Source organism: Rhea americana, unplaced genomic scaffold (assembly GCF_003343005.1).
Source record: "Rhea americana isolate MKP2758 unplaced genomic scaffold, rheAme1 scaffold_22, whole genome shotgun sequence".
Taxonomy (NCBI): Eukaryota; Metazoa; Chordata; class Aves; order Rheiformes; family Rheidae; genus Rhea; species Rhea americana.
In genome coordinates, this window is record NW_028186329.1 from 642,185 (window position 1) to 670,014 (window position 27,830).

At 35.7% G+C, this 27,830-nt stretch overlaps 1 protein-coding gene across 1 annotated transcript in view; it reads right to left on the reverse strand.

Moving 5' to 3' along the window:
• The window catches only part of FBXL17 (F-box and leucine rich repeat protein 17), a 289,747-nt gene that overhangs the window by 260,804 nt on the left and 1,113 nt on the right, over positions 1–27,830 (reverse strand). Inside the window, exons 2-5 of the mRNA XM_085305322.1 lie at positions 17,135–17,171; positions 16,285–16,407; positions 14,030–14,287; positions 13,077–13,208 (exon numbers count right to left, since the gene is read on the reverse strand). Of these exons, the coding sequence (XP_085161448.1) occupies positions 13,077–13,208; positions 14,030–14,287; positions 16,285–16,407; positions 17,135–17,171 (550 nt within the window). The remainder of the gene's footprint in view (positions 1–13,076; positions 13,209–14,029; positions 14,288–16,284; positions 16,408–17,134; positions 17,172–27,830) is intronic.

The window sequence follows — 27,830 nt, forward strand, 5'->3', positions numbered from 1 at the left end:
AAAAAAAAAAAAAAAAGGAAAGAATATCTACAAATAACCCCGATATTAAAAGCTCATTCATCTTAACTTACTAGTGGTACAAGTCAGGCCTACATCTGCCCATGGGTTCAGAGAGTCAAATCTATATACTAGTATTTGTATCCAGCACAGCTTTTATTTAAAACACAGAAAGGAGTACATAATTTCAGATTTCTAACACCAAATAGTCTTTCTATTTCAACAGCATACTTTTTTGATCTCATTCAATACATGGCAATACTCATTTGGTATTGCAAGTTTGTTGCAAATACTTTAAAATCCAAAGAAAATATCACCTGCATGCAACAGGAACAGCACAATACTTTTCTGTTCTACAGCTCTAAGAGATGTAAAAAACAGGGACATTAACCCAAGAATATCTTCTAGGTGAAAAAAGTTTTAGGAAGTTCTCACATGCAATGGACAGTACTAAAAACAGATGAAAATGATATTACATACAAGCTGTTCTGAAATTAAAATACACTTTTTAAAGTACATGCCATTAAGATTTTCCTAGAAATGCCTAACAATACAGAAATTCTCAAACAGCACTTCATTCCAGAAATTCCCATTTTTATGAAGAATTACATTGCCATTCTAAACATAGAATTTTAAGCAGTATGTGTTAAAAAGCATCCAATATGATAAACATAACAACAAATCTCTTGCTTATCAGATACATATTTTCAATATACTTAAGTAGTCGTTAGTATTTTCAATAGGCTGCACAACACTAACAGCTATCAAAAGTAACGCTACGGAGTATTTCCCCCTCACACAAACAATTTAGACAATTTCAATACACTCCCAAATTTTAGTTTTCTTTTCACACATTTTAAAGAACAGTTACTCATCTGAAGCATTAAGAAATACTGCACAACTTAAAAGAACATTATAAAAACAAAGGTGCTTTAAGAGTAGTTTCAGAACATCTAACTCTCTCCCTGRTGCAAAAGAACGGAGTAAGGAGCATCAAAAGCATAAGCAGCAGCTCTGATGATGTTAATAAGGGAGAACGCACAGACAAATAAGAGCCAGCACTACCCCTTCAACAGCAGCAAGCAAACTGGTTGCCTGCGTAGTCYGCACTGTAAAAATGCTATTACAATTGCTGGCAGTCGTCAGACGAAGCCTGCTGGAAATGCAGATCTGTCACTGCCTCCTCACTCAGATCAAAATAGTCCTATTTGCTTACATTTAASAAAAGTAACTAAAACTTGGTGGGGAGGAGAGGAAGGAAGCTACTTTGTGAGAAACATTATTTTTCAGTAACGGGGAAGTTCTCAGAATTCACAGCACTGTTTAAGGAAACAGTATTTTATATCTATCTTAACAGCTCAGTTGCACATACCTGCTTCCCTTTACACATGCTCCTGTCCTTGTTCGACAGACCTGTTAGCTTCTTAAGCTCACTGCACAGTGAGCTTAGCTTACCAACACAACAAAAAACTACTCATTTTTAACTTTGTTTCCCACCCCCATCTTCAGGTTTAGAACATAAAGCTCAGAAAACTACTGCAGACGGTGCATGGGAAGAACTGGCAACATACAGTGTGACTGATTCCCTGTGACAGCTGCAAACTGCCAGACAGACAAACTCTATTTTKCAGAACTTTGCCCATAAATTACGGTTGTTTTTTCCATAGGTGGCAAACAAGTAGCTAGGGAGGCAATAGATATTCTTCCACTCTACACAGCATACAGTCCAAGAGATGAAAGAATTAGGAGTTGTACAAGCTGACTAACATTTTGTTTAGCAGTAATGCAAATTCATTTTAGAGCATTTACTTGTATGTATTTGTTTCATTCTCAATCACTCTGAAGTCTGAAAGAAACCTATTTTTATTTCTTGCATAATTTAACCATCCAAATATCAGCAGTCTTATGAAATTCAACTATTAGCTTGATAACAATATTAACAGTAGCAACCATTCTCTGTATTTACCAAAATGTCATTGCTTTGTTGCCCATTTTAGTTTATATACAGCTCTCTGACATGTTCCTTATGTCTAAGCAGGAAAAAAAACAAACCTAACAAACACTTTCCATTTATATTTGATCTTTTTCCCTAAAAAAAACATATGTATAATCATAGCTTACGCAGAAAACACTCTCATTTGATTCTTATGTATTTACCAAACAAGTAGGTGATAGAATAGCAGCACAAGCTTTCCCACAGCACTATTGTTACAGTCAATTTAGTTAGCATTTACAAGTTAATGTTCCAGACAAACATATATCTACTACCCCAGTCCTTAAAATGACTATGTAAAATGACAAAGTTTAAAATAACTTTGTATTTTCACAAAACAGTARTTTCGGCATTATTTCAGAGGAAGGCAGGAAGGAACCTTATATAGACATAAAATCTTTGGATGAAGTGGAGCAAGGAGACCAGAAGACAGGTTCAAGTTGCTGTTTAAAAACTTCATCAGCAAGGCAGCCTTTAGGAAAGTTTCAGGCAGAACAGGCAAGATGGAATTCAGACTGACAGTACAGGGCAGGGGGCTTGCCAGTGAGATGAGATACAAAACAGAAGAGAGGGACACCTTAAGCTAAAAATCTAGGCAAAAATATTAGGACAAAGCTGTGCACAGCTCTGAAAGCCAGAACAGGCAGTCTGAGATCAGATACAAGTAAAAAAGTAGCTGTAACTCAAGCCCCGAAGTACAATTTGTTAAGTATCAGCATTCTGAATAGAAAGAATAATGAAAGTTGAAAGACTACAGCAAATACAACAGTAACAAAGGCAGGAGTTTCTAGGCTGAGGAAAGCATATATGGTAAGTTTAAAATGAAATGGAGAAAGAGCCGTCAGTGAAATACAAATCCAAGAACATATGCAGCTGGACCACTGATGTTGTAATTAAAAAAAATTAAGTGAGCCAATTTAATCTTGACTTCAAAAATAATGATATTTAGGATAGCTAGAGCAGTTCACTCTCCACGCCCACTCAATTTACCCTGTAGCCTGTGTATCAATATTTTTGGTGAACAGTTACCCTGAATAGCATCTCAAGATACCCAGAAGAGGGCACAAACGTATTTTGTCCACAGATACTACTCTAAAGGTCACCGTAGCATCATGAAGGGGTGGGGGGTGGGAGGAGCACAATTTTGCAGAACTTCCTTCCATTATAGCTAACTGCATTGCAGTTTTGATCTCTTGTACTTTGAGCTGTGTATAGTTTCAAGTTCTTCTTTGTAAAAGCAAAGTGTTTGCATCAAGCTTCAGAAGTTAGACAAGTTCATTTATCTAGCTTCACAAAAAGTTCAGCTGGAATTTACTGGAACAGGATAAAAACAGAAAGATTCTTGTCTGTCATTATTTTTACATAATCTTGTCTTTGTCCCATACAAATAAAAATAGATACAAATATACTTTTATCTTTGATGGATGTAAATTACCACCATTTTAGAATAATGATACTGACAGCTTTAAAGATTTGGTTCACAGCACCACACTCTTATAGTAAGAAGCATCACAGCTCACTGGGAGCAATATTATCAATTTTRGCTTATTGCTTATCCTTAACTGAATGGCCGAAGGTTTTTACCAAGTACAACATAGGTCAAGATGATGACTTAACCAATGAAGAACTTCAAGTGRTTCATCTGGAGTTTACCAGTATTCTCTTCTACCACAAGATATGGCTAGATTAAAAAAACCAAAACAACAAAAAAAGCTCCCAAAAAAAATAAAGGAGGAAGTTTTTTGTTACAATTCAATTTAGGTGATTTTAAACTAATATATCTATGAGCATGCCTTCTATTAAAACACACTTCAGGTTTTGTGAAAAATCTTTTTCATTCTATGATCAGAGAACTGTGTAATGATACTTGGTTACCACTGACCCAAGCGATAATTAAATACAGGTATTTCAAGCAATTAAAAAGGCTCCATATCCTGCTACCAATCCCTGGTCACCAAGCTTTTAATCAGATTAAAAGCTTAAGTAATTCAACAAAAATATAAGTGCCTACACTCTAGTTTAACTCAAGATTTATTATGCTTATTACATGATATATAAATCTACCCTACACAGACAAAATTAAATTTTTTGGTTAGTTCAATAACATCTAATCATTTTAGTAAGCAGATTGAGGCATAAATTTGYGTAAAATTTATTATTTACAGGAACCCAGGAAAAAATAATTTGACTGCATACATCCTTTTCAATAAAGCAGTTACATGTTATAACAAAGGTTTTATAGCTTCAGTAAAGTCCTTTTTGAAGTCAATGTGTTATTGCAACTTTCTATTAATTTGATTCTACTTGCATTCATTCTTTATACACAAAACACTAACAGGTCAAATTAAACCAAATACCACAACAGTAAAGAAATTGTACAGTTGTCTGAGTTGAGCATTAATTACATTTTAACTTTGCATTTGCAGTTCAACAGAGTGCTTAATAAAGAAAACATTGCATGATCTAGAAATACCCTGTAAACAAGACTTGTTTCTGTAGTGCCATTGCTTTTCGTATATAYTTAAGTTATATTACACAATGGCCCTTGATATCTATACAGAGAGCAAAACACACAACTTGCACTTAAAATTTGCACTTTGCTGTAATTTGCCTTCCTCCACCAYCCCCACATTATCTCCATCCATTACATTTGGATTTTTAGTACCTCAAACGTAAGCATTGGACTCTTAATTACAGTACATTGTAAATTTGATATACAAGTTTACTAACATGCCTGTCATCCATGTGCAGGCATTAGCAGATATCTAAAATAAATAAATGTGTTTGACTTTCTCTAAAACCATATGCAAAATCTATTATCTGTAATTTTCAAATGAATAATCATCTCTTATCATACTTAACTGTTGACCAAAATGTAGAAACAAGTTTCAGATCAGCYTTTTCTTAATTCCTATTTTATTTCATACCTCAATTTATTTTGTGATTACATTAATTTACAAGGTATATATTGAACATTTTTATGCGTATATGAAATATTGGTTGCAAACGGTACCATTAAATAACCTAAGAAATCAGCATTGATACAACTGCCTAATTTTATATAAAATCAAAAGGTTTTTAACTRTAAATTAGGTAGAACAATTAATCTACCACATATTACCTAACAAAGTCCGAAAACATAATTAATGCAACAATACATATTACAACTCCTATTCTCAGTTGATTAATGAAAAAGTACATGACAAAAGACAGRTCACAGCAGCCAATAGTTGTTTAAAGACCTCAATAAATGCAGTATCTGCTAAAAAAAGTACAAAGCAGTTAACCATATAGCTGACCTTATTATTAAGCCATAGTACTTACATGYACAGTCAAGCATTTTAAAGTGGTATATACAACTAACTTGACAAGAAAATTACAGTCTGCACACACACTTTGTTTCTGCATAGCATAAAGAAGCTATGCTAGTATGTATAAAAAGACTGAACTCAGGGATTGGCAATGGGACATGGAGCCATTCACTTCTACCAGGGGCCCAGGTCTGCGGTAACTGAAGTTACATCATTTGACAGATGCTCAGTAGTTTTTAAGTGAAATGAGTTGATGCTTTCAGTCCAGTTCCTGGTGCTTTTGTAATGTGGATATCTATCCGCTATCAAAAACGGTACTCCTGCTGGTAGCCACAGTAACGAATGAGTGAGCATGGAGACTGAACAAGCCTCTTAACCCTTGCTAGAGGTCTCTCTCTAGGTCAGGGTTTGCAGCACTTTGGTGGGGAAGTGTGGTGAAGCTTGTACTGCTGCTACTCACGCTGTACCTGTTTAGTGGACAAAAAGAGGACTTCAGTTTCCAGTGCTGTCAGTCTGAAGAGTTCACAAACACTGAATTCATCTTAAAATAAAAATGTCTTTCACCTGTTTAAATACAAAGTTTGCTTATTAGAGACTTCAGATTTGGGAGGAGAAAGAGGAGAGAGAAATCAATGAATCAAATGAATCAAAGCATTGAAGAACATTAAGAAACTATCCTCCCCTCCACACACACACACAAAACAACAAAAACACAGTAATTCTTGAGTAAAAGCTTTTTAGTGGTCCAACAGAAATTAAACCTTCCTCCTGCAGAGATAAGGTGTCTTTTGAACACAACATAACATGGAAAAATACTTTTAATACTACTTAAGAGGAGATACTGCTTTTAAATCCAGAAATGAGTGTTAAGCATTAGGCAATAGTGTTACCTTTTAACAGGCTGCTAATTCACCTAACAGTAAGGGCTTAAACAGAATTAGTTTACGTCTCTGACGCATGCCCCTGAAAAATAACTGGAACACYTGAGACAAAGTTATAATATTAAGAAACATACAACAGCAGTACGTAAAAATCCACACTATCAGATAAGAGTGCATATAATTAGTTTGCTTCAGAAGTCTTAATTTTCAAAAGTAAAATTAAGGTTCTAATTTTCTAAAAATACTCTTGTCAGTACTTGGCCAGAAGTTTCCTAGGTTACATTCCTAAATGCACACCCTCAGAAAATGCATTCTCAGTCTTTAAGGAACCACAAGTTCAAAACTGCATTGTCATTGCCAAAAGATGATCTTATCTGGGAATAGGTAAGAAGCAAATGAAGCAATAATAGTTGATTTCCTCCAAGATTTTCCTCAGAATCCTAGGTAGTGGTTAGTTTCAATTCATTTACTTTATACCCAGTATATGTAGTACAGATATTCATTTCTATTAAATATGCTAAGCTATATGTAATATATATGCTAAGCTGTATTCTATTTTAAAAGAATAGAAAACTCAGTTGTCTTCTTCCTCTGTACTTACATTAATGAACTACACAAGAAAGCCTCTTCAAATACCTCAATAAGAGCACACATAACTACACTCTAAGAGTCAAACACTATTTAGTTGAATGAGCTTTATTATACACTAGTTGCTAATGTTCTGAAGGCATTTTAAAAAGTACTTAGATAGTGATCCTGGCAGTTGAATGGAAGAGAAAACAGGGTACACAGCACCAGTATAATATGCAGGAGTTATCTGCTGTGTACTAGCGATTCATTATACCAAGGACCCAAAGACCTGTTACCACTAAACACAAAGTCAATACTGCCACCTAAAGGTGAATATGAAGTAATGTATTTCTTACTAAATTCTTCACAGAAACCTTTTAGTGAAAATAAGTCTGATACCTACAGAGAGGCATAAGCAAAATATTTATTTCAAAAAATAGATATTCATGCATAAGCATATATCTTGACTTTTTTTTAAACTCAGCAAGAATGTTCTACCTTAAGAACAATATTACAAAAGAGAAACTGCTGAGCTTATTAAAAATGCAAGAATGGCTGTCAGCAAAAACAAGTTCAAATTTTTAGAAAGAAGGCAGTATTAGTTCAGTTTCCTGAAGGAATACTCAAATAACTTTATTGTGCTCCAGAAGTGAACAAACTGAGCATTTCAGAAGAGAAGCTTCCTGAAAGACTAACTTTCCAATAGACTGCTTTTAATACTGAACAGATGTCTCAGATTTCCCATGAAAGCGTATTTTTCCACATCTTAGTTAAGTTTTAGTACAGTAACTCAATACAGTTCCATTTTTAAAGCACTGAACATTATTTCTACAGTACATTAGTAGGTTTTTTAGTACTTAAATACCATCTTGCCAAATTAAAATACATGAGGGACTTTTTCATTATTTCTGAAGTCTACTAACCAATGTTATCTGCAAAGCATTTTCAAGTCAATTCTGTGAAACAGAAAGCTCCAATATAGTCCCCAACAGAAGATGAAGTATAATAGTCCAAAGAGATGATACTCAGTAGAGAGATCAATTTCAGAGTTGTTGTCATCCTCAGGATGTTTGCGTATGTTTTAACAAGTAAACGTGTCTTCTGTGTCTACAAAGAAAAACCAACACCACTCTTCTGGAAAACACAGGTTTTCAATAAACAAAATAACCGAAGGGAAAAACTGGAACAACTACAGTTCTTTGCTACCTCAAAACAATTTAATAAACAAGTTATAAAGCATTTTGAAAAAGTATTTACAATGAAGGACGGAAAAAGCATTTCTTGCTTTAAGAATCTTCTACTCAGAGAAATTTCAGAAGTTATATGAAAAAAMTGTAATAATACATGGAATGGGAGGGAAGGAGAAGAGCACACTGCAGGAATACTTTTCCTAAAGCCTTTTTCATTTGCTTGCTGTCAACAGGAAAGTTAGTTTAGTCTATATACTCTAAACTTCAGAAGTTTGCAACATCAAATGATGTACAGTTTATATGGCTTAGAATACTGACTTTTTCCCCCTCAAACAGTTTGCTTGGGTTAAACTCAGATTCTCTCTCCTCTCTACATGTATGCCCTGTTAAGATGTACAAAAGCCTCTGGGCAAACTGCTGAAGGATGTACTTTATACCTGATGTGCAAGAAGGAGACAGAGAGAGGAACCCTGCTTTCCAAGCTCAGAAAGAAAAGGAAAAATGTCTCAGAGATGCACATATGGCGGAGTGAGTGAGTGAGATTACACTGCACTGGGGTAGTTCAGAAAACTTGAAAAGTATGTYAATTTTGTCCTGTAGATTTTTACACTATGTTGATTCCAACCAATGCTTTAAACAGGTGAGTGTCTCCTTTGACATGAAATAAACTAAAACAAGAATTTTGGTCTTAACTCTTTTGTACTGAAAGTAGAAAAATACATCATTTTTCAAATATCTTGTACTATGGTTTAATTCAAACATTAATCTAAAACTCTACTCTGTATTAACCACTACAAACTGCAAAGTGAATACAATACAGAAGTTCTCATACATCAAGTACAAAAAAAAAGGGGGGGGAAAAAAAAGACAACCAAGTCAAAACTGTAGACATCTTGAAATGCAAAATGTTCTCTGCTCACAGTAGACTATTCYTGGGCAAAGTCAGGAGACAAACAAGGAAGAAGAAATGGGGTTAAGTTGCACCATAACTGCCTATATATTAAAAAAWAAATAAAATAAAAAAGTGTGTGTGGGTGATCAGAGGTAGGAATGCTGTCATCCTGTTACAACATTTAAAACCTCAACTCCATTTCCCTTCATCTTTAGGAGATTCCTTCTTCCTAATTCACACGCATTGCAGCATAAAAAAAAACCCCAGACATTAGGGAGGTGGAAGCCTGTGGAAAATGTTTTACAATTTTGGCTGTTATGGTTAGGAAAAATTAGGTTAAGGAAAAATTATTTTGAGGTGGGCTGCAAGGAGTAAGGAAGATCTGAAGTGTTCCCAGTCCTAGAACAAAGCCCCCAAAACCAGATCTACTCTAATCACAGTAACAGAAAATGGAGAGTTTACATACAACTTGTACAAAACTGCTTTTGTGGGCAAACCTTCCCTTTGGGAGCACTGCAGTCACTACTTCATCTCCATTCCCCTACAAAGGGGTCACAAAATCTTTAACATCTTTTAGAGCTCCATTCTTGTGGGGAAGCCTGCAATGTCAAGCAAAAGAAATGCTCTTGCAATTCAGGTAAAGTGCCTTTCTATTTCTCAGTTTAAATATTGCATATTCACATGCAGCAGTTCTTTGAGTTTTCTACCGAAATTAGGCACTATTTCTTTGAGTTGGAGAAGTAAAAGACATTTGTGGAAGATGGAAAAAAAGTTAACAACGGTATTAGTCAATTCATCTTCCACTAACTTCACATATTAATCATTTATAAGGGAAACGTGAAATTTGGCCTCATAGAATTCAATTCCAGCCAATCCAATACAAACATGAGAAGTCCAACTAAACTCAAGCAAGAAGCTAGGAAGTTTCCTGTTTTCATCTGGACAGTTCCATAGTCTTACTTCATTTACACTGAATACCTGTGAGATGGTTAGAGTATATCAGATTGCTTGGGAGCAGATACAGAAGGACACCTCAATGAGTTGGCACATCTCCAAACACCCGTAAAATTATTTTTGCTAGGTTCTCAACTTGGACRGGATGCTAGTGAAAGGATATAATTACTCACCTGTTCAAAAGACAGAAAAAGAGGTAAACATTTAAAGGGATTTAAATAAAGTATAAACRGTTATGCATACAGCTACCTTGTGTTGTTAAATTAGACTTAGTGTTAGTTATACTTGTTCTCATATATCCTTTCYACCTCTATTTGTTACTTTCACTTATTACTATTAAATAATCAGCATTTCAAAGTAAGGGAAAAATAGATCCTTTCCTATTAAAGGCTTRGCATATTAAACCATCAAAACAAATTCTTCCTTCTCTCCTCCTGCTGCTCAGAAGGCTAATAATGGAGTTACCTAGCAACAGAAGAAGCAACTGAACTGTATTCACTGGTCCACGTTTTACTATAAAATAATACTCACAAAGGCATTATTTAGCTGCTGATCACCTCTATTAATATATTTTTGATGCATAAAAAAAAAAACATTAGTCTGAGACAAGCCTACATGTAAACCCAGCCATCATGTACCACTTATAATGCACTACAGTTTGAAGCTAGTAGAAATTGCCTGTAAGATTCACGTATTCTGGAGCACCTCTGAAAAAATGGGATGAGGAGGAAAAAAAGACAAACCCTGYAGACTTCATCTACAATATTTACAAGGAAAATACAGAAGATATTTAAAAGAGTGGTTGAAGGAGAGGAAACCCAACTTCTTTCTAGAGCAGACTGACAATCCACGAACTTCAACTACACAAACTACACAAAGAAATGAATGTCAAGTGCATTTTTATTGCCAAAGAATATTTTGATTTCAGAGAATGATTACTTGAAAATACACACATTTCCTCAACCCCCCTTCTCCACCAATACATTAGGAAATAAGAAGTGACAGAGCAAATACTAACAGTGGTTTTATTGCACAAGGCAGTCTTAAAAACAAAAATAACTCACGGAACTTGACACAGCAAACAATTGATCAGCATTTGTCACCAATCACTACTCCCCTTTAAGCTAATTCCATGCCATTAACCATTTCCGATCATTTATTTTAGAAGGTGAAAACTCTTATTTTACAACTGCCTGAAAACTTATAGTAAGTTGACTTGGTTGATACAAGATTATGCTTCCACTGTAGCAAGGTTTGAAAGTCCCCCATCCCTAAGAAAGAGAAAGGTTGGCAATTTTGTCATCTACCATAATCATCAGCAAGTACTACTTGCTTCTATATATTCACCATTGTAGAGTGCTTAAGAGCTTTATAATTTATTTCACATTTATATTTCTAGACTAAGATTCAAGAATTGTATTTGGATTTTATGAAGTCAAACCAATTTTTTTGCCATAAGTTTATTTTTCCTGATCATTAAAGTAGGGCAGAAAAATTAAATGAAAAAATAAAATTAAAAAAAATGAAAAGCTCATTCACAGAAAATTATGGAAAAGGTTAATTTTGATAACTTACTTGACAAAATTTCAAAAGTGATGAAAAAGTTTCCTGTTTGAGAGTACCTAGTTTTTTTCTAGTTCCACTTGAAAATTCAGTATTACATCTCCAATGATGGAAGTGACTAAAAAAAGCATTCCAGTGAAGAATACATTTCCTAGGCTATCTTAAAATCAAAGAAAGCATTTGCTATGTCTCATTTCAATTGTTAAGTTAAATTGCTTCTCAGACAGTAAAGCCACAGGATTTCTGAACGTTAGTAACTGGGATGTCAACTAGTTACGTTAAGATTTCATGTTATAAAGAGAGATTACAAACTTCATTAACGGCAACAATTGCAAGACATATATAATAAGGAAGGTCAAATTATAACCTTGCCCACATATTTTACAACAATCATGCACTTATGTAGTCATTTTTATATATATATATATATATATATATACATACACACACACACAAGTATATATTTATATGTATATATATACACATACACACAGTCTTCATGCACAATTGCACAGCCTTTCATGTACAATTATGCAGACCTTGACACGCGAACAATTTTTTCTCTTATTACAAGATAATTAACCCTGTAGATTTCCCTATCTTTTTCCAGTTAATTTTTTCAGTATTATTTTTTCTTGCAGGCTTCTAAGAATGTTCAGTTCTCTTTTTTATTTAAGGGATTTTAAGGCATAAAGATAGATATTACAAAAATTTATTTTCACATTACTCAAGATTCCATTTTGCTACTATGAAAACAAAACCAAAAAAAAAAAAAAAAAACCACACAGCTACAGTCTTTTGTCTTTGAACTATTTCGAGATCTCCACTTTGGTCATCACCTCCTGTTTCTTAAATTCTTACCATTCTGATTAAAGCCAAAAGGGGGAGGGAGGTAAGCTAAATGAACTCTTCTGCATTAATATCTATTTCTCTATTTGAAGCTAAATATCAAACGGCTCAGAGTACAAAGTATGTTGTTTTCTTACAAACACAATTTATTTGTGCCAGGTCAGCAGTTTTTAAAGCATAGGTCACAACCCTGACATAAACTCAAAGATAAGGATTAAACCGCAAGCAAACTTTTGTACTTACAAAAATAAAAAGAAAATTTAACACACTATTCTAGTATACTATTTAGTAGATACTGGCTTTGAACATTAGAACCTGTCACTTCTGAGACTGCATATAATAATTAGGACACAAGAGACTTCTATTACTATTGAAAAAACCTCTCTCTTCTATCAGCATTAGCATTCTGCTATACTACTACATCCAGATGAGAAAGCAGCATATTTCAAGAAAAGAGTATCAGAACTTTTTTTTTTTTGTAGTCAAGAACTTCACCTCCGAAAATATTTAACTTAAATAAATACTTTTTGCTGTAGAAAAACATATTGGTATAAACAAAAAATATATACACATTGTGCATGGACTTAGTCTTCTCCTACATAGACCAGACACCTCCGAAGTAATTACTTCTAAAATATTGTGTCAAAAAGCAAAAGTTAACATGCATCTGGAGTAGCATTAGTTTTACATATGCCGACTTCTGAGCTACATCTGTAGAACCTAAATTCTTATACCTAGAAAATGTTAAGCCATTTGCCATCAAAGCAGCAGCTGTTCAGAAGAAAGTTTTAAGCAAACAAAGAACAAGAGAAAATTTTGACAATGAAAATGTTGTTGGGCTTGATGTGGCAGGGGGAAGAGAAGACATGTACTTACCAATTTGTTTTCTTGCATGTATATTCTTTGTAACTTCAGACAGCCTTTAGCTATAATGATCATTCCTTCATCTGAGATCTTGTAACATTGCCCAAAATGAATATCTTTCAATTCTCTGCACTTTGAACCCAGCTGCAATCAATGCAATCAAAGGAGATTAAGCAGATTACATTTTTTAAAAAAAACAAAATAGTAAACACATGCACACCACACACACACACAACAGGATTTGAGTGAACCATAAATTTCAGGAGTTAAGATTTGGGCATTTTCTTCTTCTTTAAAAAGCATCTTTGCTTGCAGGTTTTATCAGTACTATATATAAGCAAGAAAAACTATGATTATGGACATGGCAAAATGAAGTTCCTAACTACAGTCACCAAAAGAGGCTAAGAGCAGCACTTCAACAATCAATTTGTTTTATAGGGCATATCTAGTATGCACACCTGCATTCTAGACTGTGACAGCATATTTGATTTAACATAATTACTTCATAGTTTTGCCCTAGATGTTCTTTCAAGATAACAGAGATACCACTGATGAAACTTTCTCGCATGTCTAACAAATAACACAATCACTTTCTGCTTTCATGATGCAAGTAAGAGTTATTTTACCATAGGTTCCAAATAGAAACTAAGCACAAGAAAACTTGACAAACAGACAGAGGTAAATTGCAGCATGTCAAACTGGAAATTTTGTTATAAAAGAGATCATTTAATTCCTAGTTTAAAAAAAAAAAAAGGAAAGAAAAGTATATACAATCTCTACATGATAGTATTTATTGCACCAAGAAAATACATGGCCATAAACTTGGTTTTCGAAGTAGAAGAGATCATTTGATTTTAATTATATCCTAGAAAATGACATATGTTCTTCCACATCCCTCTTAGTAGTTGGTAAAAAAGTTGGAAAATATTAAATTTACAAAATAAATTTGTTGAATGGATAGTTACCTGCTTTAGGCCTTCATCAGTGAGTCTGTCTTGATTCCCTACATGCACTTTCTGAAGAAGAGGACACTGAGAGGCAACTGCAATAAGAGAGGTGTCAGAAAGCTGCTTACACCTGTAGGCAGTATACCTTAGGAGTCCAGGACATTTAAATGCTAATATGCATACTCCCGTATCCGATACATTGCGACAATCAGAAATATTGATTTCAGTAATATTCTGGCTTCTTGATGCTATCTTTTCCAGTAGTTCATCAGTAACCTGCAAACAAAATTCAAATACTGACATTTATTTTTTTTTCATAAACATCTGTGTTTCATTCACACAGAAACTACTATTTGCATGACATGTTTGCATAAACCAAGAGAATAAGAATTTACCCAACTAAGGTAACATTTACAGAGAAGTAAGAGGTTTGTCTTTCTCTGAAATGCAATGAATTTTTACTTAGGTTTTGCAATCATCCAAAACCAGGTGCAAACAATACACAAATACTACAGTAAGGCAGGTAGCAACAGGCTTCTTAAAACCTGAAAGGGGGGCAGAGAGGGTGGAAGAGTAACCCAACATGTCATTGAACAGAAAAGAAGGGAAAGGAGAAAAACATCACAAAAAGGGGGCGAGAGGGAAGGCGTAATTAAAAAAAACAGAAGTTTCTTCCAGTTACTTGCTGCGTTAAAAATAGAATACTTGAATACTTTAAGCGTTAGCCTATGAAAGGCCATTAAATCAAAGATATATGCACTATTGCACACAGAACTCCTTTGAAGGATAAAATATCCCATCCACTTTTTAAACGATGCACACAGTAATTAACTAACATATCAACAATTTTAGAAGATGACAATCTTTTTTTTTTTATGAGTTAAAACAAAATAAAAAAAAAATTAAGACAAATAGAATCCAGAGTTAACAAAACACAACACATATCCTTTCAATTGAGGAAGTTTTATTGCCTGCATAAAGTTTAGTTTCAAAAATCTAGAGGTGCTTTATGCTGAAATTTTTCCAACAAAACTACACAAGAATACTTATCTTCCACTTAGCATAGGTGAGATCTTACTTTAACCCTGAAGAAGGCAAGACAGAACAACATAAATCCCTCTGTTTTGATTTCTTACACAGTCCAGAAATAAACATTTTCTGTGTTGCACTCTGTTTTCCATTAATAGCAAGTCTAATCTCTTTTCTTGTTATTTCATCAGCCCAGCTGTTAGCTATAAAAACACAGAAACAGTAGAAATAGAAGCAGAAATAAAGCTAGGACTCAAGGCATCCTAGAAGAAAGACTGACTTGACACACAGCACTTGCACATTTTCAGTCTAGAGGTCTGTCAAGAAGACAAGATACCTCTTCTAGGTGTTATTTGGAGTCACTTCAGAAAAATCAGGTAGTCTGTCATGTTACTTTTCCAGAGTGGTTCAGAAACATGTTAAATAGTAACTCTATCAGGGAAGTAATTAAGTATGGTTTCCCACGAATTAGTGAACTGAAAACAGCATCTTACATGCATCCTTATGTCCAACATAGACCCTCAGAGAGTCCCATTTGAAGAAGCCACAATATGAATTAATCTTTCTCCTCTACCCACTATTTTCATGAAACGCTCAAGTAGCAAGTTAATAAGAAACCTAAAAGTAGTGGACAGTTTAGGTAACTTTTTCTAAAAAATTTTCCACGGGGGAAAGTTACACTAGCCTGAGATTGCTCAGGGTATCTCATTAAATACAATCCATGAATCTCAGAAAAATTTAGTTCTAGGATGAGCTACAGAACTCAGAAGACAGAACCTATCTTTAGCTGATGAATCCTACTAGGAAGAAGGAAAATAAAAGCTTGTCAAAGCAAACTGAGCAAAGACCGATTGGATGATTATTCTTCAAATTACAGCAGCCTTAAAAAAAAAAAAAATCAAGTAGGTGTCTCAACGTAATAGATTTGATAGTTCTGATAAATGGAATCTCCACTATCTGATGAAGACCTGACACACACAATCTACAATCCATTTCAAACAGCACTTGTCCTCTCCCCATTTAACAACGGCCATCAGTTCAAGTGCTAGACCAACTGTCACAGTTAACAACAGACATCATCTATATTCAAAAGAGTTAAACTAAGAGGTCAGATGTTTTCAGCCTCTAGTAGAAAAAGAAATTCTAAAAGCACTGAGGTCCTTGTAAGCTCCTTTTATTTGTCTTCCATCAAGAGTACAAATTCTGAGTCATCCAAACAGTTTTTCACAGTGAAGCCTTCATACCTGTTGACGACTACTGAGATCCAGCTGCTTCCAAAACTGAAAATCTAAACACAGGTCACGCCAATATTTACAGACTAAAGATGCTGAAAGGCAACGCTCATTCAAGGATAAATTGGAAAATATCTGTAAAGAAATGAAAAAGATAAATACATTTGTCAGATGAAGTAATCTTATTTGGAAGAGAATTACTTATTATTCAGTCTTGTATAAAGCAAAAAGATGTTAATATGCACTGTAACACACATTTCTAGAATTCGCCCCCATCGTGATTAGCCAAGGACAGTAACAAAAACCCACACTTCACAGCAGCTGACAAGTTAATAACAGTCACATCAGCAACAACAACAAAAAGAAACAGAATGTATCCTATGTAAATACTCATTTCTGACAGAATTTTACATGTGCTTCTGAGATAGTATACTTAAACTATTACAAATACAAGAATAATGGAAGCCCGTACCTGTCATTTACGAGCAGTAAAAAGCTATTTTCATTCCTAATCTGATGTACTTAGAAAGACCTTTAAGACCTTCCACTTATTTTCAACTCAATTAAAAAAAAAACACATTAAGGACACTAAAACACCGGTCTTGAGGGAAGTACGGCACAAAGATCCGAAGATCAAATAAGTGTAATACAAGAAAATGAAGTGCAGCCTTAGCATTTTAGACCCTAAAGTTTTGAGTACTATAAGGCTACAGAAACCAGCAACCTGCAAAGAGCAAATAAACTGTAACTTTACAGCAGGCTCATATAAATTCTTGTTGCATGTGTTACATTCAGTCTTTCCTCAGAAGTACTATTATAAATTGATAAGAAAAGATCTATCAAGAGCAAAATATGAAAGTACCTTGTAACCACAAAGGAACTTCAATCTACAGGTCAGACTAAAATGAAAAAGGCAAATACAGTATTAGGATGTCTACACTGAAGCACAGCTGCAAAATATGAGTTTCCCACTCAGCTGATGCCTTTGAAGTACTATGTAGAAGTACTACAGCCACTTGCGCTTCAAGAAAATAGGAATATATAGGAAAGGGTCTGTAGGAAAGCACTGAGGTCCAGAAAACATGAAAACATTCCAAGAAAAGATCTGGACCACAGGCCATCTGGCCTATGAAAAGGGATGGCAAAGGAGAAACAAAACAGAGAACACTGTTTTCACCATCTTCGTGGTGGATAGGACAGTCAGCCCCMAAAACTGTTAGGCTTCTAAACAAAGAATAATGAAGCATTAGACTATATCTAATAACTTACAGAATTTCCATCACTGGAAATGATGGAAATTTCCATCAGACAACCAACTGTCAGGAACAAGACAACCATAATTGCTCCTGTGTTCTAGGGGCTAGTTTAAATTAGCAGTTTTAAATCTGTATACTCCTATTGAAAAAAACTCTTGTAGGGAAAGGGAGTTGACTGACTGCTAAGAGAACTGCAAGAGATTACTGGGGGTGGGGGAGGGAACCTCCTTCAAATATATGTGAGATTCACTGTTTCCACCTTTTTTSTGTCTCCAAAAGTATCACATTTCCTATGTAAGAGTCCTCAGAGTGCTGAAGGATTCTGCCTGAAGTTACCCTTTTCTCCTGCAAGCCCTTGACTGACCACTACCAGAGCCAGCTGAGGCTTTTTGTTAGGGAATCAGCTCAGCTTGGGCAGGCTGAAATGCTAGTGGAAACAGTCAACACCCATTTCCTCCCTGCAGTTCTTTGCATTGGTGACTCCACTTCCAAGGGCAGAGCAAGGAGATGGCTGTGAATGGCATCCAAAAAAATTCCATCTCCTTGAAGGAAAAAGCACTAAATAAGTGATGACTTGGCAAGAGATCTGACATTCCTACTACACCCGTGTAGTTTAAGCCATTAGACACTAAATGTTGTTAAATATATTTTTATATATGTGTGTGTCTGTGTGTATCACTGTTGGAGACAAGACTTCAGTATCTTTTTGACTACTCTCAGCAATACTAAGCTATTAAAACAACAGGAAACTTTGGAGTTCCTACCACTGGTACAAAACAAAACCGATCTTTTGTTACAAAAATCTCAGAAGAGAACAAGGCTATCTGACGCGTGTTATGTTCAGATGGATATCAGACTTGCCTGAGATTACTAGGGATGCTGAGGCTGGCATTACAGAAAAACTGATACTAGCCAATCTTTGTTATGAATGGGAAATAAATATTCTCATTTGTGGAAATAACAAACACATCAAAAAACGAGAGTGTGCAGTTCTTAAACAAGAACACAGAAAGTATAAAAAAGGCAAAATGGTTGTTAATCTAACTGCAACTGTACATACAAAAGYTCAAAATCATATTTTTCTTTAAATTACCAGGTTACCAAAGCTGAAAATTCTCACAAATGACAGAAGACTTGTTGCTAACTCCAGCAAGAGATGTAGCAATAGCATTGCTGAATGAAAAGAAGCCAGTTTGACTCAATACATGACACAGACTATATTTCTGCAAAATTCTGCTGAAATAAGTGATCGAAAGCATTCAAGGTCGCATTTTAGTCCTTGCTGTACATAACTTCAGCAGTAAGGAGTCCAGAGCTGTTAGCAATTGACTTTTATTAGAGAAAGTGGGATGAGGAAGAACAGTTGTCGATATAGGTGTTAAACTTGAAGTTCCAGCACTGGTACATAAGAAGTGGCACAAATGGTACACATCCAGTAACAAAGCCTTGCTGTTTTGTTTGTCAGTTACTACCAAAAAAAGTATTTTGAATACTGCTGTGAAAAATAGTTTCTCTTCAGATCTCGTAGTTGTTAAAAAAAACATTGCTGAACTATAGTAAATAGAATTTATTAGAAAAAACTGTATGCGTTCTAGCTGCTGGCATACTGTGTCACCAACAAATCTTGTGCATGCTCAGAATCTTCCTTTAAAGGGACTACCTTGGTTGCTAGTTAAAATACCACATTACTGCATGAAGTGCTACAACTCATGTTCATGACTAGCACCATTTAATTCAGTTTCAGTTTTCATTCTGCAAGTGTAAACCGACAATGTGGCAGCTTACTTCCTCTATTTACAAGCTGTTTTCTAATACCTAAATCTGTACAAATAAGGAAGAAAAACAAAAGCATTCCTACCTCAAGTCTTTTCACTAAACTCCTACCTATGAAAGGTAACTTTCTTTTCTTCTCTTTTTTTTTTTTGGGGGGGGGGAGGGGGGAAAGGTAGAAAGTTCTCCAGTTAAAATAATTCCTCAAATTTACCCATGTATGCTTGTATGCCCAAAACTCACATTCTTCCCCCCTCACTCATACTCCTAACCCTACACTACCCCCAGCTCAGAGATTGGCATATCCTTCAGCTATCCAGAAAGAGAATACAAGTTAAGTGAAGTAATTTCTAGATGCATTTCTAGAGAAAGCACCCTCTGCACTGAATTTCAGTGCAAACAGACAGGCTATTCAGTAAAACTGGAACACTCAACCAGCCTTTAACCATCTCTAAGGGTAAGTCAACAGAAAGCCCAAAATGCTTATAACCTGACTTAATTCAAGGACTGTATGTATCTCCTAATCTCTGACTTAATAGTCAGCTCTCAAAAATTAGTATYGAAGAATCTTTTCAAAAATACAGAAATGTATTTTACCACAGAAAAATTTATTTCTCATAACTTTACCCTGGAAACAGCCAAGGTATTCTGATGAGTATTTTCAAAATATTTAAACTAGGGCGGGGAATGGGGAGTGGAGAACCCCCCACGCACACACACGCACAACCCCCTCTTAGCCACTTTCAGCATAAGTTCCTAATATAGATGACAGTGCCTCCTGCTTCACTTCTCCAAGCAATAGTTAAAATGAGTGGGTTTTCCTTCACCTTCAGTAGATGAAAAGGATTTTCCAGAGCCCCAAGCCACACCCTATTTAGTCCTAATTCACCCACTAAGGTTCATCACTGACACTCTTATTAGAGCTGCAAGATAGAGTCAGTTCACTAAGAGTCAAGTTCTTCAAAATAACTTTTCACAGCTTCATTAATGACTATAATGGAAAGAAAAAAAATCTAAAAACAATGTCTGGAACAATAAAAGTCTACCTGCAGACATATCTAATAGTTACAGTTACATGGCACTCAGTTTCCTCAATTCAACAGTTCAGTTTTATTTCCTTGACACATACAACCATACAACCTCCTCCCACAAAGGAAATTCACAAGTTATCAAACCTTTAAGCAACAAAATGCAGCTACCTCCAAAATATCATCTCCGGTGTATTCATGCACATCTGCAACAATCCACAATTTTGGACCAGATGATGGCTCAATTGATTTTAAACCAGCGAAGTCCTTGCATAACATACTTCAGACTGTCAAAATCCAGTGTCTGACCAAAGTTTTGGTGTTTTTTTTCCTCCATTCTTTTTTAAATAAATATTTTGTAAGAAAACAGATGGGGAAGGGAGGAAGAAACAGCTCAAGAATATTACTGAAGGGTCCAACTAGAAACGTTAGAAATAAAAACTCTTATGTGCAACTGYCACCTTTACCACGGAGTTCCTATATGAAACACTCAGGGTACTAGAACCTTAACACTTCCTCACTGTTTCTCCACAGATACCTTTAAAGGTATGTTAGATATTTCAAGGCTGAGCATCCAAAATGCACTACTTAGTACAAATGAGAATGGGAATGTTTAGCATTTTAAAAGGAACAAGAATAAAAGAGAAGAAACTATAAATATCCCTTCTGAAACACTAAGGATAGAATTTAAATATCACATTTACATGCATTAAGCTTGACTAACATATCCATAATATCCACAACTCAATAATTTTGGCCTTAATTCATGCTTCTCAAAGAAGTTCAGTCAAGTGGAAGATACCTAAACGCACTTCTTATCAAAGCAAATCATGACAAGTCACAAGAACCAGGAAGATTAGTAGGAAAAAAGTATAATGCTACAAATCCCTCATATGCTTGATGACACAATACTCTCAGCACCAAAATTTCCAAAAAATAAAAACTTCACACTGCAAAAATATGAATTAAACAGAATTCAAGTAAGAATTTAAGTTATCAGAAGACAATCATGCTTTTACAATAAATGATTCTTAACACAAAACAAGAAGTTAGAATTATTGTGCCCATGGAATAGACAGGCTTGTGCTTTGAGAACAGAAGCAAGAAAATTTAGTGGAGTACTAATATCATTATTTAAAGATGCTAACTGTAAGAGTAAGCTACCAACTTTAAGACAGACAAGACATTATAGACCATAGGTCCTAATGCAGAAACAGATTTTAAAAGGCCACCCATCAGCAATTCCTCTCCACTATTGTTCCATCTAAACAGAAAAGTAAATATATCTGTAAATACAGCATTCTTTTCTCACTAGAAATCTTTTCTATCTGAGAAAAATAAGTAGCTATGTAATTATTTCCATTATGTTGTATCAATTACATCTGTTTTGAAGACAGAAAGATCATGCTATTAACAACAGTATATATAGAGAATATTAAAATATAAACTGAAAACATGGAGGCAAACATTTCATGATATTATTCATCTTGGTGTCTAATTAATGTGCTATAGTAAGTCTTGGAAAGTTGCCCATTGTTTCACCTACTGGGTAAAAGTTGTTTAAGCAACTAATTTAAGTTTCATTATCAAAAATAATTCTTAAGAATCACTCAATTAAAGGAACATACTTAGTATGAGATTTTACTGTGAACTGCATTTGTGAACTGCACAGACATACATGTTTACACTCCGTCTTACGCTTATGAAGCGGTTTGCTCCATTACATTTCAGAAAGCAAAAGAATAACATCTCACCAAGAAACTCATTCAGGAAAAAGGAATATTTATTTTCCTTTTATACTCATACATAACATCAACGGAATATGGGGGGAAAAAAAAGAATGACTCACGAAAACCTGAATAAATCGAAGTGATAAGCACTCAAGGAACACACTTCAGAGAGGATTTTTTGCCCCCCCCCTTTTTTTTAATTTATCTCCATATACCCATAAAATGGATCAAGTTTAAAAGGCTAACAAAGGGACCAACAAAAGTGTGAGCCTGGAAAAGCAATGATATGATTTCACAACACACCTCAGCTGATCTTAGGGCAGCAGGAGCAGTTCTACCCTTTCCCCACTCMTGGCTCCCCTCACACTGGATTTAGTGACTGTGCTCAGAAAAGTCATTTCAGGCAGCTGATCCTGAAGAAGCCTTGCAGTGCTAGGTTTGCACCAGATCAGCCAGCTGAACCAACCTGCTCTGCAACTGCGTGATCACTACACAGAGACAAAGGAAGCAGCAGGAACATGCAGCCAGAGGTTACAAAAGGCAGAGAGACACTGCCCTTAGCAGCTACTTGCTAACAGATTGGCTTAGTTGTAATGCAAAAACCAACTTTAATTTCCATCTCTAAGACATGAATAGGAGATGCTGATACAGGGCTTCAAGCCTTTCCTGTTACTGGAGAGAAAGTGTTCTGACTAACATGCAGAGACATCTCAGCTTGAAGGAACTGATGAAGCTCAGCTACCCAGATTCCCAGCCTCTGACACTGTCCTCACTAAAAGCCATCTGAGCTGCTCGTGAATCACCGCAGCAGTTTACAATCGGAGCACAGTAAGTCATACCAAAATCTAGGAAGGACCAAATAAGTCAAGCACCCTGAACAAAAGGTGAATAAATAGGAAATGGGAACAAACGTTAAATTAATTTACTCTGCATTTGAATACCCTAAGACTTCTAATCTATTAACTTTTTTCCATTAAGTAATAGATAGTACACAGGGAGTAAAGGAGAAGTGGTAGACACCTGGCTTCAGGAAAAGCAGAAATTTCAAACCAAGACTTCTGTCTCTTCCATCCATACATAACTCCATAACACGGAAACCTACATGTTTACATGAAAGCCACCTTATTTTATTTCTATTTTTTAAACACATACCTGCAGAAAGCAAAATACCTTTTTTTTTTTTTTTTAATAATTCTGCACTGCAAGAAATCACAAAATGTATCAGGACATCTTTTAGAACTTTACCATTGACAGTAACGTTCATAATACTATCTTTGCTTTTGTTACCAGTATACGGGCACCTCTCCTTCATAACAATCTCAACAATTCACACAGTACTAGCACAGAAAAGTTAAAGCTGGTTCATTTCCCTATTGTAATAACAGGGTAACAGTGAACTTCAAGAGAACAAATCAGTCTTACGCATACATTTACCTCTCTGTAACAGCCTCAAAGAGGGGAAAATCTTTTTAATTCTTCCTAGTGCTATAACTAAAAATACAGTCTGAAACAATTCCAGACCAGGGAATCTGAGTGCAACTGAAATACGTATTTCTGGTCTTTTCAGGTATAAGCTTAGTACAAATAGATGCCAGTGTTCAGGAGTCAACTGACCAGCTACATCTAAGAGCTTTGGTTTTAAATCAAACCCTCTCAATATTGCTCTGATAACTTTAAATTCAGTGCTAGTAATTTAGCATCAACATTAACAAAAACAAACATGTAAAAGCAGTTATTACAGCAAGGAAAGCATGAGAAAAGTGGTATGAAAAGTGGTAAAAAAGATTCACAGTGTGGGAGAGGAAGGAATCAAGAAGAGGAATCAGTAATGCCCCAAATAACAATAATATATTTATGAAAACCAAAATAACCAAAAATATACTTTTTCATTCATTGCACATAAGCTCTAAGTTGAAAATGACAGTGTATCTGCTTCAGACAGAATAACATGCATTCATAGTTTATAAAAATAGAAGTAGCAAAATGACAGACAACCTCAGAAAGGTCATCTAGTCTAGAGGTTTTTTCTGCTCTGAAGCAAGTTCAAGCACACCTAAAACAATTCTGATAGAAAAAAAAAGTGGGATGTCCTTATTGTTTTTTTAAGACCCAAACACCCACATACTCACATAACCTAAGAGACAGGAAGTAATCTTTGCCAAAGACTGAAATGTTCTTCCACAGTGTTACTTCCCACAAACCTCATTTAAATCTCCCTACATCAAGTTAAGCTTTTTCTTTCTTGTTGTATCACAAAGGATAGGAAAAACAGATAAACCTTTTATCAGTTTTCTCATACCAGAGGTGTGCACCTGATCTCAGTTTTCTTTCTCTAGATGAAACAAAGCTGTCAAAGTATTGTCATAGGTCATATTTTCACATCCTCTAGCTCTCCTTCAATTCCTCTCCAATTTGCCTGTGGGATTTTTAAGGAGAGTCCAGTGCACACAACCTCATACAGTACTCCAAGCAAAGGCTTGGCAAGTATCAAGCAGATCAAAACTTCCTTTCTGCATCCTATATACCCAGCTCSTTTTCCTACCGATCAAAAAGGAAGCCTTACGTGTTTGAACTGGTATTGCTAAATTCAATCAGCCGGAGGACCATTTTACACGAGTACCTTCTTTGCAATGCTGCTGTTTAATCAATAGAGTTAAGAGATACAAAAAGGCATTTCTACTTGGCAATTACATCTTAAAATCAACACTGTGAAAGTCAATATAGACAGCTCTAAACCTATTTATCATATTTTGAGTTCTAATCATATCCTCTAATATGTCTGCATCCCTTCAGTCTGGCACCTTCCCCAAGTTTCAGAATACTCTTCATTAAAGATGTCCTCCATTTCATCAGCCAAGTCATAGATAAAATACAAACAGTTGGGATCATAGCAGTTTTTCTGGATGTATTATAACCCCCTTGACAGATTCCCCTGGTCTGAGAGACAAATATTAACAACTCCTCTGTATTTTCCCCTTCCACATACTTTTATTTTGGTTTCATCTCAATTATGCTTCCTAAATTAAGTACAGAAATAACACAAAGAAACATGACAAAGACTCTACTAATGAGAAGCTATGCCACGCAGTCTTCTGATACACAAAAAGGCAGTTACTTTTCTGAGTATCAAACCAACAAGGTTTTATTAGGTATTTGTTTTCATCATTTGCAGTTGTTTCTCATCATCCTATTATCCTCTAGGTCAAAGGTTCTCAAGCTGAGAAACCCAGACCTACTCCCAACCAGAATTTAGTGCTGAATGAACATCAAAGTATCTCATTAGAACAAAGTGGTAAACCAGGATCTGCAGCCAGTGAAATGGTAAATGGCAAGGAATAGCAATATATGGCAAAAAGTGCTGTGAATTTGTCTTACGTGCTTACATATGGAACTTTGCAATTGCTTGCTCCCATATCTGTCTAGGCTACAGTCAGGATGACTAATCTATAAATTCCTTAGTTCCTCCCAGCTTTTAAAGAGAATGGACTGAAATTACCCACTTCAGATCTGTGACACCTCACCCTTATCTACAAAGCTTAAAGATGAAATTTCGCTCTCTCTCTAATATTTTTGATGCATCTTTTAGTAACCAAATGAAAAGCAAAACAGTTTATAAACATTTAATGGAACAGCTGAACAAAATGAGATTAACTAGCATATTGCACGCTACAAACTTCCTGAGGTCAGCAGCGTCCAACTGATGATCCGCAGGTCAAGCTCAGTCTGACAACAACTGTCAGAACAAACACAGCTCAAGCAGTCACTGGCCACTTATGATTTAGGAGTTCCTACAAAGTTTCATTCAAGAGACAGAAAATAGCAGGTTTGTCTCCTGCTAACACACAGACAATGCTAGCAAAACCACAGTTGCTGCTGTGCTAGAGCCATCGCAGCAGGAGGTCACAGAAGCAGAGGTCGAAGTCAAGGAAGGAAACGTGGCTATCAAACCTGGATCTAACCCCTGAAACTACTGATGTTAGACTATCATCTTGGCCTAATAGTTTATCAAAAATTCAGGATGTGTGTCCCATCTTTCAACAGAAAAATGGCACCTTTGGAGAAAGGACTACGTTTGAAACATTACATCTGTGCTAAAGGCCAACGTATTAAAGCCTTTAAGCACTTGTATGAAGAAAATTGTTCAGAAACCTGAAGTTAAAGGCCCTGTAACAGAGTAGGGTAAGAAAGCAGACTAAAAAAACACACATTTCTAGTTAATGATTGAAAGAAAGATTAAAAAAAAGTTTGATTAGGCTGGTTCTAACKTCTGGAGTTAAAGATGAGTTTATGACTCCAGCAGTCACAAGTTAATTAACATTAGGGGGTGCAGGGAAAAAAAGTTAAAAATATCTTGGAAGTAGAGATACAAATACAATCTATTGTGTCAATATCGAGTAGAAAATTATTTGGAAAAACATTTAAAGAAGTCCAAAAGTGAGATGGGCATGACATATCTTGCCTATTAGAAGAACTGCTTTACACCTGAGTTATGAGACTGCTCTTTTTAGAAAAGTGAAACTGAGAAAGTACCAAAATAAACAGATCAAATTAATCACACCTATGACCAAAAGAAAGAAAAAAAAAATACAAGTCATACCTTGTAAGAAATAAGGTTTAATAATCAAGTTACTCTGGTTTCAAATCCTAATAAAACAGATTATCAAGAATAATGTGATCTTAAATTAACATCGGCAAAATGATGAATCTCTTTTTCACGTAGCAAAGTTTCAATCTTGCAATTTCAGAATAGACTAGTAAGATTAGCGAATACTTAAACACATGAACAAACARGAACCTCAAAACTGCATCAATTACATCTGATGAACTCAAGGCCCATAAAATGGGTGGCGAGTTAAGCAGATCACTGCTAACGAAAAGAGTAGAGGACCTCCATTGGATGCTGGGGCTGTACAATTAGCAGCTCACCAGGAACAGATTTGGATGGACAGACACACACCGGCACACTCCTCCATTAGCACACCAAGCTCTGAGATTAGCCGTCTGACCCTAGAGTAAAACTGTCATTATATGCCATACCCTATTTCCCAGAATAAAACAAAAATGCAACTAACTACAAAAAGGGATTCAGTTCCATGCAGACTCACTCTTTCAGCTGAAACTCAGATGAAGAGAGCCAGTATACTAACTAGATTGACAAATCAGCTTAAAATGAAAGCTCACTTTCAAAAGTACAAGAGAACAATTTTAAAAAAAAAAAAGAAAAAAAGATAGCAATAGAGATAGGAAACAAAGTGCGAGCGTACTTTGAAGATACAAAATCAGAGATTAAGAATTCAGTTCTGGCTGACATAGGCTATGAGATCAGTAAAACCAAAGTTGATTTATGGTAGAGACTAATATAGAAAAGCTTTTAATGCCGGTTAAAAATAGTTTAGTTTTTAATCTACAGTTCTGGTCTACACAGGCGCCCCCACTGCAATGGTTATCTACCTCTCCCCTCTCTTAAACAGCTAACCTAGTAMTTCGTCATCGACGCTGAACAAGTAGGTACAGCCATGCAGTACAGCACACAGTGCAGCTGAAGGAGATGTCACGCAGTTCAGACACGAGCTGGAACATTTCCGCGGCGYGCTCCAGAGCGGAAGGCCGCGCCTGCCCTCAGCTCGGGTTAGGGCCCCCGCTGCCGTCGTCCCCGCCACCCAGCCCGCTCTCCAGGCGCGGCGCGCAGCGGCCCCTCGCCTCACCGCCGCCCTCTCGGTGCTGCCGGCCGCGGCGGGCCCCCCCTCCCTGGGCTCGCCGGAAGGCGCCTCCTC